The sequence below is a fragment of the Serpula lacrymans genome, assembly GCF_000218685.1.
Source record: "Serpula lacrymans var. lacrymans S7.9 unplaced genomic scaffold SERLAscaffold_8, whole genome shotgun sequence".
In the NCBI taxonomy this organism is placed as follows: Eukaryota; Fungi; Basidiomycota; class Agaricomycetes; order Boletales; family Serpulaceae; genus Serpula; species Serpula lacrymans.
Window position 1 is genome coordinate 1,181,801 of NW_006763297.1, and position 15,034 is coordinate 1,196,834.

The 15,034-nt window shown below is 45.4% G+C and overlaps 3 protein-coding genes across 3 annotated transcripts; 2 read left to right on the top strand and 1 right to left on the bottom strand.

The window, feature by feature from the left end:
- Window positions 1–3,698: 3,698 nt before the first annotated feature.
- SERLADRAFT_469996 (uncharacterized protein) lies at window positions 3,699–6,202 on the top strand (the record flags this gene model as incomplete). Its single annotated transcript, XM_007319432.1, has 16 exons — window positions 3,699–3,963; window positions 4,025–4,037; window positions 4,105–4,167; window positions 4,241–4,274; window positions 4,336–4,355; window positions 4,413–4,455; window positions 4,518–4,543; window positions 4,663–4,742; window positions 4,801–4,904; window positions 4,955–4,978; window positions 5,040–5,067; window positions 5,121–5,276; window positions 5,328–5,405; window positions 5,463–5,474; window positions 5,542–5,548; window positions 5,605–6,202. The coding sequence occupies 16 exons, from the start codon at window positions 3,908–3,910 to the stop codon at window positions 5,992–5,994; spliced, it is 1,134 nt and encodes a 377-aa protein (XP_007319494.1).
- Window positions 6,203–6,510: 308 nt separating this feature from the next.
- On the top strand, window positions 6,511–11,438 carry SERLADRAFT_439041 (uncharacterized protein; the record flags this gene model as incomplete). Its single annotated transcript, XM_007319433.1, has 20 exons — window positions 6,511–6,582; window positions 6,638–6,683; window positions 6,742–6,836; window positions 6,895–6,924; window positions 6,982–7,068; window positions 7,146–7,356; window positions 7,418–7,469; window positions 7,528–7,901; window positions 7,966–8,277; window positions 8,329–8,537; window positions 8,588–8,936; window positions 8,991–9,151; window positions 9,209–9,355; window positions 9,410–9,544; window positions 9,597–9,663; window positions 9,719–9,821; window positions 9,873–10,195; window positions 10,249–10,418; window positions 10,485–10,765; window positions 10,826–11,438. 20 exons carry the CDS (start codon window positions 6,511–6,513, stop codon window positions 11,436–11,438), a joined length of 3,837 nt encoding a protein of 1,278 aa, XP_007319495.1.
- A 181-nt stretch (window positions 11,439–11,619) lies between these two features.
- Window positions 11,620–12,696, bottom strand: SERLADRAFT_392099 (uncharacterized protein; the record flags this gene model as incomplete). The annotated part of the gene is made up of 2 exons (XM_007319434.1): window positions 11,620–12,593; window positions 12,653–12,696. One exon carries the CDS (start codon window positions 12,591–12,593, stop codon window positions 11,706–11,708), a length of 888 nt encoding a protein of 295 aa, XP_007319496.1.
- Window positions 12,697–15,034: the final 2,338 nt, after the last annotated feature.

Genomic DNA, 15,034 nt, shown 5'->3' on the forward strand with positions numbered 1-15,034 from the left:
CCCTCCCCGAAAGAAGACAATGGGACCATGCAATCGAACTGATACCAGGAGATCACACGATAGACTGTAAGGTTTATCCATTAGCACTAGGAGAACAAGAACAGTTAGATGTATTCCTAAAAGAGAACCTAGACTCAGGACGCATCAGACCCAGTAAATCTCCGATTGCTTCACCATTCTTCTTCATCAAAAAGAAAGACGGCAAACTCCGACCTGTACAAGATTACCGAAAATTAAATGAAATCACCATCAAAAACAGATATCCATTACCTCTGATTAATGAACTTGTAGACAAGCTCAGAGGCGCCAAGTATTTCACAAAACTTGACATAAGATGGGGATATAATAATATTCGGATCAAGGAAGGAGACGAACACAAGGCTGCATTTAGAACCAACCGCGGCCTGTTCGAACCGTTAGTAATGTTCTTTGGATTAACGAATTCACCAGCTACATTCCAAACAATGATGAATTCTATATTCAAAGAACTAATTGACGAAGGGAAAGTAGTGATCTATCTGGACGATATTATGATCTTCACAAAGACGATAGAGGAACACCGAGCAATGACGCAACGTGTACTTCAGATCTTACGAAAACACCATCTATACCTAAAACCGGAAAAATGCGATTTCGAAGAAACAGAGACAGAGTATCTGGGATTAATCATCTCAGAAAACGAAATCCGCATGGACCCGATTAAGGTGAAAGGAATCCTAGACTGGCCAGAATGCAAAACAAAGAAACATGTACAAGCCTTTTTAGGATTCGTTAACTTCTATAGAAGGTTTATCGAAGGATTCGGATCAATAGCGAAACCGCTTACTAAACTCACCGGTAAAGAAGAGTTTATATGGGGAAAAGAACAAAAAGAAGCCTTCGAAGAGATAAAAAGAAGGATAAGCACAACCCCCGTATTAGCACTCCCGACCAATGACGGTCAATACCGAGTAGAAGCGGATAGTAGCGACTATGCTCTAGGAGCAGTACTCTCGCAAGAACAGAATGAAGTCTGGAAACCAATAGCTTATCTATCTAAATCTCTCAATCCAACCGAAAGAAACTACGAGATATATGATAAAGAACTATTGGCTATCATGACGGCTTTAGAGGAATGGCGCCATTACCTAATGGACGCCGCGAAAGAGTTCGAGATCTGGACTGATCATCAGAACCTAACGTATTTTAAACAACCTCAGAAGCTTAATAGACGACAAGCAAGATGGATTAGCGAACTGGCAAATTATCATTTCACATTACATCACAAGCCAGGCGCTACTCACATCAAAGCCGATTTATTATCCAGACGATCAGATCACAACGAGGGAAAGAATGACAACGAAAACGTTACCTTATTGAAACCAGAACTATTCTCTATCAACATGACTCTATCACACGAAAAAAGGCAACAGATAGCAATTGACGATGCCAAAAACATAGAGATCACAAGATGGATTTCAAAAAGGATGACAAACGTTGACGAACTCGTTCAGAAGGTCAAGGACAAAATAGACAACCACCAAGACGGCTGGTGGACCGATGAAGGACTCATCTACTTCAAAGGTCGCATGTATGTCCCAAAAGACCGAAAACTCAGAGAGACGATCATCAGAGACAATCATGATTCCCCAATAGCTGGCCACCCAGGCCGGTATAAAACAAAGGAATTGATTACCCGATGGTACTGGTGGCCATATATGGACAAAGACGTCCAAGAATATGTAACTGGATGCGAAACCTGTCAAAGAACAAAAACAGATCATCAGAAAAAGGCCGCACCGTTACATCCGAATGAGATTCCAAGCCGCCCCTGGCAAATCATATCAACGGATCTCATAGGACCATTACCAGAGTCAAAGGGTTACAACACTATCATGGTAGTTGTTGATCGCTTTTCAAAAATGATCAGGATTATGCCGACACATGCTGAGTTGAACTCAGAAGGAGTAGCGAGACTATTCAGAGACAATATATTTAAACTTCATGGATTACCCGATAAAATCATCTCAGATCGGGGAGTCCAATTTGTCTCTAACTTTATGAAGGACCTCTACACAATGCTAGGTATAAAGGGAAACCCATCAACTGCTTATCACCCACAAACCGATGGCCAAACAGAGAGGATTAATCAAGAGATAGAACAATATCTCCGAATCTTTGTCAACCATAAACAAGACGACTGGGCAGATTGGTTACCATTAGCAGAGTTCTCCTACAACAATAAAGAACATTCAGCTACCGGCTTCAGTCCTTTTTATTTAAACAATGGACAACACCCAAAAATAGTAGAAGGAGTCAGGAAAGGAGTAAAGAGCGAAAGTGCGGAAGAATTCGTAGAAAGAATGAAAGAAACGAGGGAAGAAGCAGAAAAATCTCTCGCAAAGGCAGCCGAGATTATGAAGAGATCATATGACAAAACGAAAAAGGAAAGTCTTGAATATGAACCAGGAGATAGGGTCTATGTAGAAGCCGAACACATTACCACTGATCGGCCATCAAAGAAACTGGATGATAAACGACACGGACCATTCGTAGTCGAAAAGAAAACCGGACCGGCCGCTTACAAATTAAAACTACCCGGCAAATGGAAAAATGTATATCCAGTATTCAATGAAAAGATCCTCCACCCTTATAAAGAACCAATCTTTCCTGGTCAAAAGAAACCAAAGCCTCCACCCCCCGCTGAAGTTGACGGACAAAGAGAATACGAAGTAGAACAAATACTTGACTCACGATTGAAACGTGGCAAGTTAGAATATCTGGTACACTGGAAAGGATATGGAAAGGAAGAACGAACATGGGAACCTGAGCGAAATGTCAACAATTCGCCAGAACTAGTCAAAGACTTCCATGATCATTTCCCATCCGCTCCACGCCGAATCAATTTCTTACTTCATTATCAACCGTTCGAAAACTTCACAGACTTTTCCCATAAACATAAGGTATTTAACTGGGAAAATGGCAAACTTGAACCAACCTTTCGGGACGAAAGTCCTAAAGGGGGGGTAATGTCACGATCCTCTTCTCGTATACCTAATACTTCACCTTTCATCTCCAACTCTGACGTAGAATCACTCATATCTCCTTATCTTATCACGTAGTTGTTTTATATCTAGTCACGAGACAATCACGTGACAGAATCCAGACCATGACGTAGAACATCAGTCAGCGCCTCATGGCTGACATGAGTTCTTACATATATAAGTAGACACTCAACGATGTACATACCTTAGCTTTTGATTTCGTCTTTATACACTTGTTCAACTACTTGCTTGAGATTGACGTTGAGTTGCCTGGTTTCTTCCAGTAGTGCAGCTCAGTCGTTATATACAGGATCCCAGGTCACACAGCATTATCATGTATCCTTGTGCAGAGGGAGTGCATTCAACAGAATTCATGATACACAGGATTTCTTCAACAGACATGTCTTTACAGCTGTTGTGCTGTCCAGATATTTCCCTTAGGGGTGTCATGATACACAGGATTTTTGCAACAGACATGTCTTTACAGCTATTGTACTGTCTAGCTATTTCTCACAGGGGTGAGTATCACATTGACTGTATCAGAAATCGAGGAAAGTAGCCCAGAGCAAAGAGAACACTTTCATGGAGACTCTCCGGGGTCTCGATGTGTCCTTCCCGAAAGGGTAAACTTCATCAGGCACAGCCAGAACCCCATGGCACGGCAACTGATGCCATGATACAGCATGCAGGTCCGTCCTTGAGCTAATTAACGGTATGATGGGCGCTTTCCAGTGCAATGTTTTTTCGATATAAAAGTAAAAGCTACTCGTCCCCACAATATCCCGTACCATACATTAAGCGTCTCGCCCACTCGCAGTTATTCTCAACTTGGGTTTTCCCTACAGCGCTGCATTTGCCGCCAGGCTCACCTTATTCGTAGTAGAATGGTGATGTCCACGCTAGCATGGACAACTACGAGCTTGGCTGACTATCAAGACGTGTACGCTTTTTTTGACCCCAGTGAATTCAGCCCCCTCTAATGTGCCTACCATTTTGTCCAGGTACAGTACAAATGTAAGATGTCGCTTCGCAAGGGTGGACTCAAAGCATTCAGGATTTAACTCATATACATGTCCTGCAGTATGTTGGTTTGGCAGGATTCACTTTATTGGTCTGGGATCACTTGATCACTTTTGCTGATGAGGTATGTTTTTGGCCCCCCTCTTGCCATGATTGCAACATCAGTCTGTATATTCGGGCTTATCCGCGTAATATAGGTAGAATTTATATGGCAAGGTCGCAAAGGCGCTCGTGAGTTGGCTCGGACCCGTGCAATTATTTTGATCCACCCCGCTAACGCAACTCTATACAGTGGTATATCTTTTCCTGTTGGTATGCCCTATCATTTGTGAGGCCTTACCATTGACACACTGACCGAAATATTTCCAGAACCGATATATGACACCTCTTGGGTTTATCGTCAATCTTGTTGGTACGTTTTAATAGAACGAAGTGCTTTAGGAATCGATGAGCATAACTATCGTGATTATGTAGCATATTTATCAACTTGGCCCCAAAACGTGAGTTATATATACCATCATAGAGACCCTTTGCTAATGAACCTACTATCCCCCCCCTACCTTAGAGGTTTGTATCAGTCTTTATTCGAGTTCTTCTTCAACGTCTGACGACAGACGGTAGGTGTACGCACTTCGTACGATATGAAGGCGCCATGACTTTGCTCGGTATACAAATTGTGGCATTGATGATGTTACTCCGGTGTGGCATAGTCGTGCATTCTATCAAGTGTGGCTGGTAATTGAAACGAAATTCACAGAGTTTACGCTATGTACCCCGACAACAAGTCATTAGTTGGTTTACTGGTGCTCATTTTCCTTGCTTGGACGGGCGTGAATGCATTGCTACTTGCAAAGGCTAGTTGTAGGTATTTTACTATCATCTCGACGAAAAGGTGTCTCACTCGAATACAGCTGTATTGCACGAGGGCTTATCATGTGAGAAAACTGAGTGCGCCAATTATCACTCGGGTTCACGTTTTTCATTATCATTGAACAGCTTGCACGATGGTGTTTGATCCGGGAATGTAAGGGATCTCACCACAAGTTGAGGCGCAGTTACTTATGCCTTGTGCTATAGGCCATTCCATATAGCATCATCATCAGCATGGTTTCCCCTGATGTTCGATACTGTCGTATTTGTCTCAACAATGTATCGAGCGATCCCATCGATTAGACATAAAGAAGCTGGGCGTATTCTACGGACTATGCTCAACGATGGTTTACTGTATTACAGGTATGTCGGGATAATAATCATCCAATTTTATTCTGATCCAGGGGAAAACAGTGTTATATGTGGGGTAAATCTCGTGTTGACTGTTATGATTGTTCGGGCACCCCCAGGAATACAAAACATTACTGCTCAGTGAGTTATCTCTGTTATTCACGTAGGTGCACTGATCGCTTATCATAACATCTCCAGACTCGAATTGCTGTGAGTCATGGCTGTAATTTCGATATAAAGCAACTGACGTTAGCTAAATCCTATTGAATAAATGTAGTCTCACTGTGCGGTATCTTTTAGTTGTTCCTTTTCCCGCTTCGCTGACGTTACCTACCGCAAGGTTGCAATGATGTCACGCATCACTCTGAACTTGAAGAAGCAAGCCGCCCAAGAAATTTTCAGTTCCACTGGTTCTGTAGTCTACCCAGTATCCTTTGCACGCTCTCGCTCTGGTTCCGAGGGCTCTATTCGTCCACCGTCCGTGGTGATGTTCCATCCTCAGGCTGGTTCGTCATCATCCGCGAAGGCGCGAGGCTCAGCCATCAGATTTTCGGAGCCGCTTGATCAAAATCCAAGAGCCGGTCCTCGTCTGAACACGAAATTCTCAGAAAGTGATACGGGCTTGACTCCTGAGCTTGAAGAAGTGGGGTTCTCTTGGGAAGTACGCGGATCTTACGAGATGAAAGCCACTGGACGAAACAAGGGCTCGGGTGTGGAGACACAATCTTAGCTCTGTGTTTCCTGGCTCAGACTTGTATCAAGACTAAGGTGTTTCATATATTTTATTTAACTGTGAAAGATACGTGTACAGATTACTGGCTTCATACCATGTATCACTCTTATGATGTGGCCTTGAGATCAGGACTAGTTTTACTCTATATTCTTCGTAACTTAGGTCTCGGTGGTTTTATGTATTCTATGAATCTGGTGTACGCCCTCGCTACGGTGGTGGAACCGACATACGGAACCCTAACCCGATATCGTCACGCTCACCCCAATTAACCAAATGCGTGGGTTACAGCTTTACCATTGAGCTTTTTTACTCGCCGTCAGCGCAGGACGCGACTCTGAGCTCTAGAGAAACGCATTTGTGTCCTGTTCTTTGGCTTTGCTTTTACCTTTCTTTAATACCCTCCTTATAAGGCCGCTAAGGATTCGCATCCAGCCTGAATTATTTCTCTTCCCTCCACGCTTAACGCCTTTCACGCTCCTTTAAGCGCTACAAGCATACACCCAGAAACAACTTATGGCAGCATCTTCATCACCTTCTACCAGTTCTGGTAAACGTGCTAGTAGTTCCAAGCTTCTCAATGACTATGTTGGTATTTGAACGGTCTTATATGTCATGGATGAACTGAGATAGTGTGTATCAGCAACTTGGCGACTCTCTTGGCAAAGGGGCGTTTGGACAAGTCTACCGTGAGCATGATGTGGACATGATTTAAAATCCTGGATTTATCTTACAATTATACATAAGGTGCTCTTAATTGGGCAACCGGAGAGACTGTTGCGGTGAAGGAGATACAACTGAGCAACATTCCGAAAGGCGAACTCGGTCAAATAATGGCAAGTGTTACTCCTGGAGATATCTCAATGTGATACCCTTGACAACTAACTGATGCAAATTTAGTCCGAAATCGATCTGCTTAAAAACTTGAATGTAGGTGTTTGCATTGTGACATCAAAGGACCTTAATACTTAGTACTTGTTGTTCTAGCACCCGAACATCGTAAAGTACAAAGGCTTCGTAAAGACTCGGGAATACCTTTACATCATACTCGAGCAAGTATTCCAATCTCTTGGAGTTTGTCTGTGACTTATGTTGTGCGTAGGTTCTGCGAGAATGGCTCTTTACACAATATTTGTAAACGTTTTGGGAAGTTTCCAGAAACTTTGGTTGCAGTGTACATCTCTCAGGTTTTAGAAGGCCTTGTATATCTGCACGATCAGGGTGTCATCCATCGAGATATCAAAGGGGCGAATATCCTCACGAATAAGGATGGCTGTGTGAAGCTGGCAGATTTTGGTGTTGCTAGCTCTACGACGACTGGAGCTGTTAGTGATGATGCAGTAGTTGGAAGCCCTTATTGGAGTATGTATCCATTATCTTCCGAGCTGATGAGTTGTCTTCTGACGATCACCGCTATCGTCAGTGGCTCCCGAGGTCATTGAACAGTCAGGGGCAACAACGGCTTCAGACATCTGGTCAGTTTCTGACCTATCATATGCCATGCAATCCCCTGATTGTTATTCTTTATTTTAGGAGTGTGGGCTGCCTTGTCATTGAACTCTTAGAGGGCAAGCCGCCATATCATTTTCTCGATCCCATGCCAGCCCTTTTCCGCATCGTGCAGGATGACTGTCCTCCGATACCAGATGGTGCCTCGCCTATAGTCAAAGACTTCTTACTCCATTGCTTTCAAAAGGACTGCAATCTGCGTATATCCGCCAAGAAGTTACTCAGACACCCCTGGATGATATCTGCTAGAAAGCAGATGAGTGGGCCTGCAACCAAACAAGGAAGAACCGCTCAAGGAAGTGAACAAGCAGATGGCGAAATCTCAAAAAGACCCCCAAGCAATTATAATTACGACGAGGCTGTCTTGAAGGTTCAGGAATGGAACGAAGCACTTAAATGTAATTGTTTTCTCCATCCTTTACCATTAACATAAACTGAAGTTGTCATGTCTCTTTCGATCAGCTCCGACTCGCCCTACTAAGCAGCGTGCGCGTCCCTCATTTTCTGATGCGCAACCGCCTTCTCCTACGCACGGTTCCAGTGAAAAACCTGGCGTTTCGCTTCTCCAACATTCAGTCCTTGGTCTACAGCCATCCACTTCCGCCAACTCTATTCTCAAGGGCCCTTCTGCTGCTAACGTTAAGGGTTCTGCGCCGCTCGGTCTAGTTGAAAAAATTCGTGAGCCTCTAGCTTTCGTCCTACAGCCGCCAGAAGAACAAACGGACAACTGGGATGATGATTTCGAAGAGGGTATTTCATTCACAAAGTTGCAAGGTGAGTGGCGATATCTCGAATTGTCATCACCATCGCCTGATTGTATTGTAGCCCTCGAAAAGACCGCATTGGAAGAAGAGAAACCCGAAGGTGAAGACAACGCCCAGACCATCAGACCGAACAGGAGTCCCGCAGGGCCAAGTACTATACCGCTGGCCAAGGCACCCTCGGCAGATATTGTTCCCATTGTCGAAGACTATTCCGACCTTGCTACCGAAGAGGACGAACAATGGCTGCAAGAAAAAGTAGCAGACTTCAAGGTAAATCTCTAGTCTATACTGTGTGATAATGTATTAAAGGGAGCTGGCAGATGAAGAACTCAGTTCGTCGTGGCCTGTTTCATCCAGACGACATCAAAATTCTTGGTCTTGCCCCTAGCTCTCCCGGCCCCATGTCAGCTCCATTACCTGGTCTTTCCAAGAAGTCTTCTCGGCCTTCCCTCAGTCCAATTAACCCCTCGGGTGGCCCGTCCATTGGACCAGCCTCAGCAGTCCGCACTCACTCTCGTTCTTCGTCATTTGTTGGTTCGGGGTCCAGCGGTTCAGGATCCTTTGGGCGTTCTGAGGCCAAGCGTATTGCCAGCCAGCCCGAGTTTGATAAGTATGCTGAGGAAGACGATGAAGATTATGACGATGTTTTCGGCAAGCCTAGTGGTGCCAGTAAGTATGCTTGGGGTTCAGCTTATTTTCACGTTACTGAAACTTTTTGATTAGCTATGGGGCAACCCATACAAACTTTGCAGTTGAATACGCGCTTATCTAATAAGTCATGGGTATGGTTCTATGTCTTGCTTGTCCTTGGTTCTTTCGTATTCACATTTAACGTCGTACAGCTGGGTGACGAGAATTCAGATGAGGACGATCCTTTCGCAGAGGTAGGCAATTGTCATATAATCAATATACATTTCATTTATCAAAACTTGTACTATTAGATTGATGAAGGTTTTGCTGAAGATGATCTGGAAGCAAATCTTCAGCGCGACAAGCATGCAAGGTTATCTAACATGGTCAACCAGCTGATTGACGAATTAACACCGTCAGCTCCTGATTTCCAACTTCGGGAAGCGTGTGATCAACTCGTGAGCAAGACATCCAGTGGTATCATTAGTGTACTAACGCGGACTCTTCTCCAGATCAACATTATGACCGAATCCCCAGAAATGCAAATACAATTGGTATCGGCTCATGGTATGCTTGCTATTTTAGAAGTGCTGGAGGCAAGGTGTTCTCGAGATGTAGTGATGAAATTGCTTCATATCATCAATCTAGTAAGCCCACTGTTTCTTGTTCTAAGGATGTTGTAACTGATGTTGATCACAGCTCGTAACGGCTGATCTTGGTTTCTTGGAGAGTTTTTGCTTGATAGGTGGTATCCCCGTTATGATGGGTATGTTCCAAGAAGTAACGTATGTCGCAGTTTTCTCAAAGTTGGTTGTTTGCAGGCTTCACCTCGAAGAAGTATCCCTCAGAAATTCGGCTAGAAGCCTCCAACTTTATTCGACTTCTTTGTCACACTTCTGTACTCACTTTGCAAATGTTCATCTCGTAAGTGTAGTTACTACCTCGGAATTGTTTTGTCTGCTTAATTTTGTGTAGGTGTCGAGGCCTCAAAGTTTTGGTGGACCTTCTTGACGAGGACTATACCGAACAGACCGATCTCGTAGTGCATGCCTTGAATGGCATTGGCAGCGTGTTCGAGCTTCAGAGCCCCACTACTAAGAATGATTTCTGCCGTATGTTTATTCGAGAAGGTCTCCTTGATCCTCTATCTTCGGCCCTGCTCAATGTAATGGGCAACCAGGGTGAAACTGCAGGAGAGATGAAGTACAAAATCATTCAGATCTTACTCGTCTTTTCTCAAGTCACACAAAGTGACATTCACGTGCGGAACGCGATGGGCACTCGTAAAATTGTTAGACGTGAGCCTTGCATTCTCGTACGTCACGTTCAGAAGACTTATAACTATACATAGGTTTACTGCGTGCATGCGAGTTGCTTGAACCAGAATGTCTGGTTCAGATGTTGAAAGCGGTCAAGCACCTTTCGATGAATGCTACCTTGCTGGATGTGCTACAAAATGCCAATGCAATCGAGATCCTAACCAAACTTCTCGACGAGCAAAGTGTAGGACCACATAGCACGGTATGTGGTGTTCGATCTTATACGTTATATATTTCAAAAGTCATTGAACGAGCACTATATACTCAGGAAATATCGAATCACATATTCCAGACTTGCTACAATTTATGTCGCTTGAATAAGTCAAGACAGGAAGAAGCTGCTCAAGCAGGAATCATCCCATGTCTGAAGCGCGTTATCGAGACAAGCTCGCCGCTGAAACAATTTGCTCTGCCAATTCTTTGTGATCTCGCAAGTGCTGGAAAGAGCTGCCGGACACTACTCTGGCAGCATGATGGTTTAGCTCTGTATCTGAAACTTTTGGAAGATCCATACTTTCAAGTCAGCGCTCTCGAGGCTATTTTATCCTGGTGAGCTAATATGGCGTATGCCCTAAATAAGAGTTACTAACGCAAACTATGTCGGGGTAGGTTACAAGATGAGACAGCTAGACTTGAAGACGAACTTTTGAAAAACGAGTCGCTCGAAGCTTTACTCAAATGTTTCGTCACAGCCAAAGCCAATTCTTTCGAAAACTTACTCGATCCTTTGCTGAAAATCTGTCGTATTTCCACCAGTGTCACAATTGGTATCGCTAAATCACAGTTTTTCAAACGGGTCATCGACAGACTTAGCCATAGTCGCGCTGTCGTGAGGTTGAACCTCCTTCGTATCCTGCGCACGGTCTGTGACGTGCATCCTAATCGGGCCATACTCGTGGAGCGCTATGGGTTGCACGAGATTGTGTTGAGATTAAGTAAAGACGATGGGGCGGTACTCGTGCGAGAGTTGGCCAGGGAGATACTTCCCGCGCTTGCGCCTGCGTTGAAACCTGCATCTGGAAGGTCTATGTTACTGAAAGGAGGCGATACTCCAAAAAGCATAGCACCTAAAAAGGCCAGAAGAACAGCATCAGAGACGTCGGTCATGAGCCCCAGTGTTGGATTGGAGAGAGGATTGAGTTCGACGAGACTGGGAGACAAGTCGAGAACCTCGAGGTTGAAGCTGGGCGACATCGCTTGGCAATCAGGTAATCGGAAGTAGGAGTGGTTTTTGGTCTTTGTCGTATGTAGTTCGACAACCTGGGTACTTGTTTTTTCATCCTCTTGTTTCATTCACTTTTTGTCGTTGTTTTAGCATTCACATTGCATCACTCATTTGCACATTGCTTATATATTCCACCCACTAATTATATGCATAATCAACTTCGGCGGTATGAAAGAATAAAATATTATCATAACCAATATATAATCTGAAAGATACGTGTGAGCAGTAGTTGATGATGACAAGTAGAGTAAACAGACATCTGGTCTACTTCCGCGTGAACGGAACCTGGAACCCTGATAGCAGAGCTCTGGCCCGGTTTTGAGCACCAATGCCCTCTGCATTGGTGACAAAATGTATGTGCATGCCGTATGACTTCGGGTACGAATCCAAGTTGACCTCTATTTGGGGGAAAAGACCCATTGCCTCTGGCGGCAATCCAAAAGAGACCACACCAGAGACAGCACTAGGAGAATTCATAGTTGAGGATGCAGGAGGCATGACAATCCCGGAGAACTCCCGTAACCGCGGAAAGACGAACTCCACCAAAGTACCCAAGAAGTCGTACATCTTTGGGCCTTTGAGCTCTACTTTGACACCGAGAGGGATACCCGGCCGAATCCAACCACCAACCGTCTTTATGCCCTTCACAATCTGAACACCCTCGCTCGTGTGCCGACCTCCACCAAATTGCGTCTCTCCCGAGAGAGCCTTGAACGCAGCAAGAGCGCCGAGCAGACTGCTTCTGTTGGTGATAGACTCCTTCACCATACTATGAATGGATATCTTCTCCAACTGGACCACGTTCTCGGATGTCGTTGGAGGCGCCGGCTTCTTTCCTAGCTGGGAGCCACCGACGGGAGGATTGTGACGGTTTTTTGTGTAGGGGTCATTGGGGTCGTAAGTCAGACGGATTTGACGCGGTGGTGGACGTGGACCAGACTCATGGAAATAAGTCATGTACATTAGGTCATCCTGGAGGGTAGTGTGATAGTGATCTGCAAGTCGACATTGGTGTGTATCGCGGACAAGAACATTGACGTGAGGTATTGGAAGACCGTTCTCGTCGCGCTTGAGGGCTTTGCGAATTTTTGGAGGTTTTCGAAACGCGCGTACGGCTTGCGCTGTCTGAGCGACTCGGGCTGCTGCACTCATCTGAAGACAACAGAACGTTTCTGTGAGTCCACAGTAAGCGTTGCAGACGAAGAACTCACCTTTGCTGAGGTAGCTTATCCTGGAGCTGAGCTGTAGAAAATGCGGTTGTTTGGTTGAGAATGCAGATAGCCAAATAGCGGAAGGTGAATAAAGAATGTGACGTAAAATAACGAAAATACGCTAGAAGTAGATGCAAATTACCTTTTGTGGCCGAGAAGACGTGGGGATAATAGGAATTTGAGGCTAAATAGTCCGAAAATGGACATGCCGCGTCTTTGTTTGGTAGGAATCCAATAGAAATTGCTGTTCGGGTAGGGAGAGGAAGGTTAGGGTTACATCCTGTAGCTGACCGCTCGCTTGAGGAAACTTGCACTTCTCCCTCCGCTGTTTCTGCTGAGCCTTGGCCATCCTCAGCGTCTCCTTTTGCCTTTCGGCGACGATATCTTTTAATTATTTTTCTTTTGGTTCATTTCCTTTTACTTTCGCATGGCTTTAACTGCGACAGCGCAATCAGCTTTGCCATCATGGGACGAGACCATTGTACCAGCCCTGCGCAAACGTACGTACCAAAAAGACTTATCTAGATCATGGCACATGCTTACAATGCGTGGTCTGATCCCATTGTCTCATAGGCTTAGAAGGCGAAAGTCGCATTTTATCCAAGCGCATGTCAGTTGCCTCTATTTCTTCTGTGGACGAAGCATCTAGGACTAGTTATCACTCCGCTACCGATTCAAGTTTGCGAGAACATACGTACAGTCCAAAACATTCCTCGGATACAAAGAAAACCACCGCAATACCCAAGCCGACCCCTCAACAATCTCGCGTCACTCCTGACGGTCGCTCCGAAACCTCTGTAAACTCCCACCGTGTCAACGGCATATCTTCTTCACGAACTCCCTCATATAAGCGCACCCGCACTTATTCTCAAACATATTCCTACGAAACCTCCCCACCGAATGGTCACATGAACGGCGTGGCCTTACCAACTCCAGAGTCATCAAGGCCAACCTCACCTAGGACCTCTGATGTAAAGCCTACTCGCATACCAGTCGTATCGCGAGGAAGGACTACGAGTACATCCAGTCACGCATATAGTATAACCAATAGGAGCGATAGTAGAAATGGTTACAGTCCTTACCAACCTCCCACACCCGAGACTTCTCCGGATCTTTGGGCGGTCGAGGAAGTGGAGTCATCGAATATTTCTCTTTCCGCTACTTCTATTCCAGGTCGACAGCGATCAGGGATCTTGAATGAACCGGCTCCATTTAACCCAAGTTCGCTAACATCTTCTAGTGTTTCTCAGCCATATGACACACTTCACGAGGATACAACTCTTGTTGCCAGACCATCTACCGACTCCGAAGAACGACCTTTTGAGCATTGGTACCGAGGCGACGTCCATAGGAACGGCGGGGTAGGAGAATTGCGTGTTGGAAAGCGCTTGGAGATGCTTGACATCGCGAACTACGGGCATACTCTACGGAAAGCATCCAAGGGCCATGTATCAAGGGCGAATGCACCTCTAGCTGAGGCAGGTACAAGACGCAAGAGAGCTGATAGCATTTCCGGCCTCGGTGCCCGCGAGAGCTTTTATCTCGACGACGAACGCGCGCAGGAAGCAGCAATGGTCCTCGACGAAAGTCCGTTGACGGACGTAGAAGGCGACGAAGGCGGTGATATATCAGATTCAGAGAGGGCTCGAGATTCATATAGTCCCACTCTCGTAAATTCCAGTGCATTTTCATCTTCAACACCAATGTTGTCAAATGGGAATGGCTCTCGAAGTGCAACGCCAACGACGTCTAGGACACTAACGCGCCAAGATGTGACTCCTACACGTATTCCCGTTGCACGACAACAATCGGAGCCTCTTCGATCTGCTACTCCAACGCACGCTCCACGAATGGGCTCTGAACCCCCATCGCGCCCTTCCATGTCCGCTTCCCCGTCACGTATGAAGATGCCCTCTCGCGCTCCCCACCAATCGCAGGCTATGTCACAAGTTCAAACGCAATCGCAAACTGGCAATCAGAAACGCCGAGCAAAAAGCCCAGCCACGCCCTCACCAACGTCTGCATCGAAGAAATCGAAAACGAAGGCTAAGCCTCCATCTGCCACAGCAAGACGGAAGGCAGAAGAACTCAATCGACGATCGGTTGCTGAGTATCCTGCGCCAGTCGGAGAAGATATGGAAGATGCGATTCCGTCATGGACACAGCCAGTGAAGTCTGGGAATTGGGACGAGGTCAGTGAATTTTGTATCTATGTCTTATTTATGGTCTACTTCGTCGTTCCATATCCGGTCGTTGAGCTAACTTATAATTTGTATTTCTAATCTAGGTAGTATTGCCTGTAGTTGCGCGGAAAAAAGGCCTGGATGGTCAATACGAACAAGCCGACGGTAGCCCACGACCGAAGGCATCAATGACTAAAGT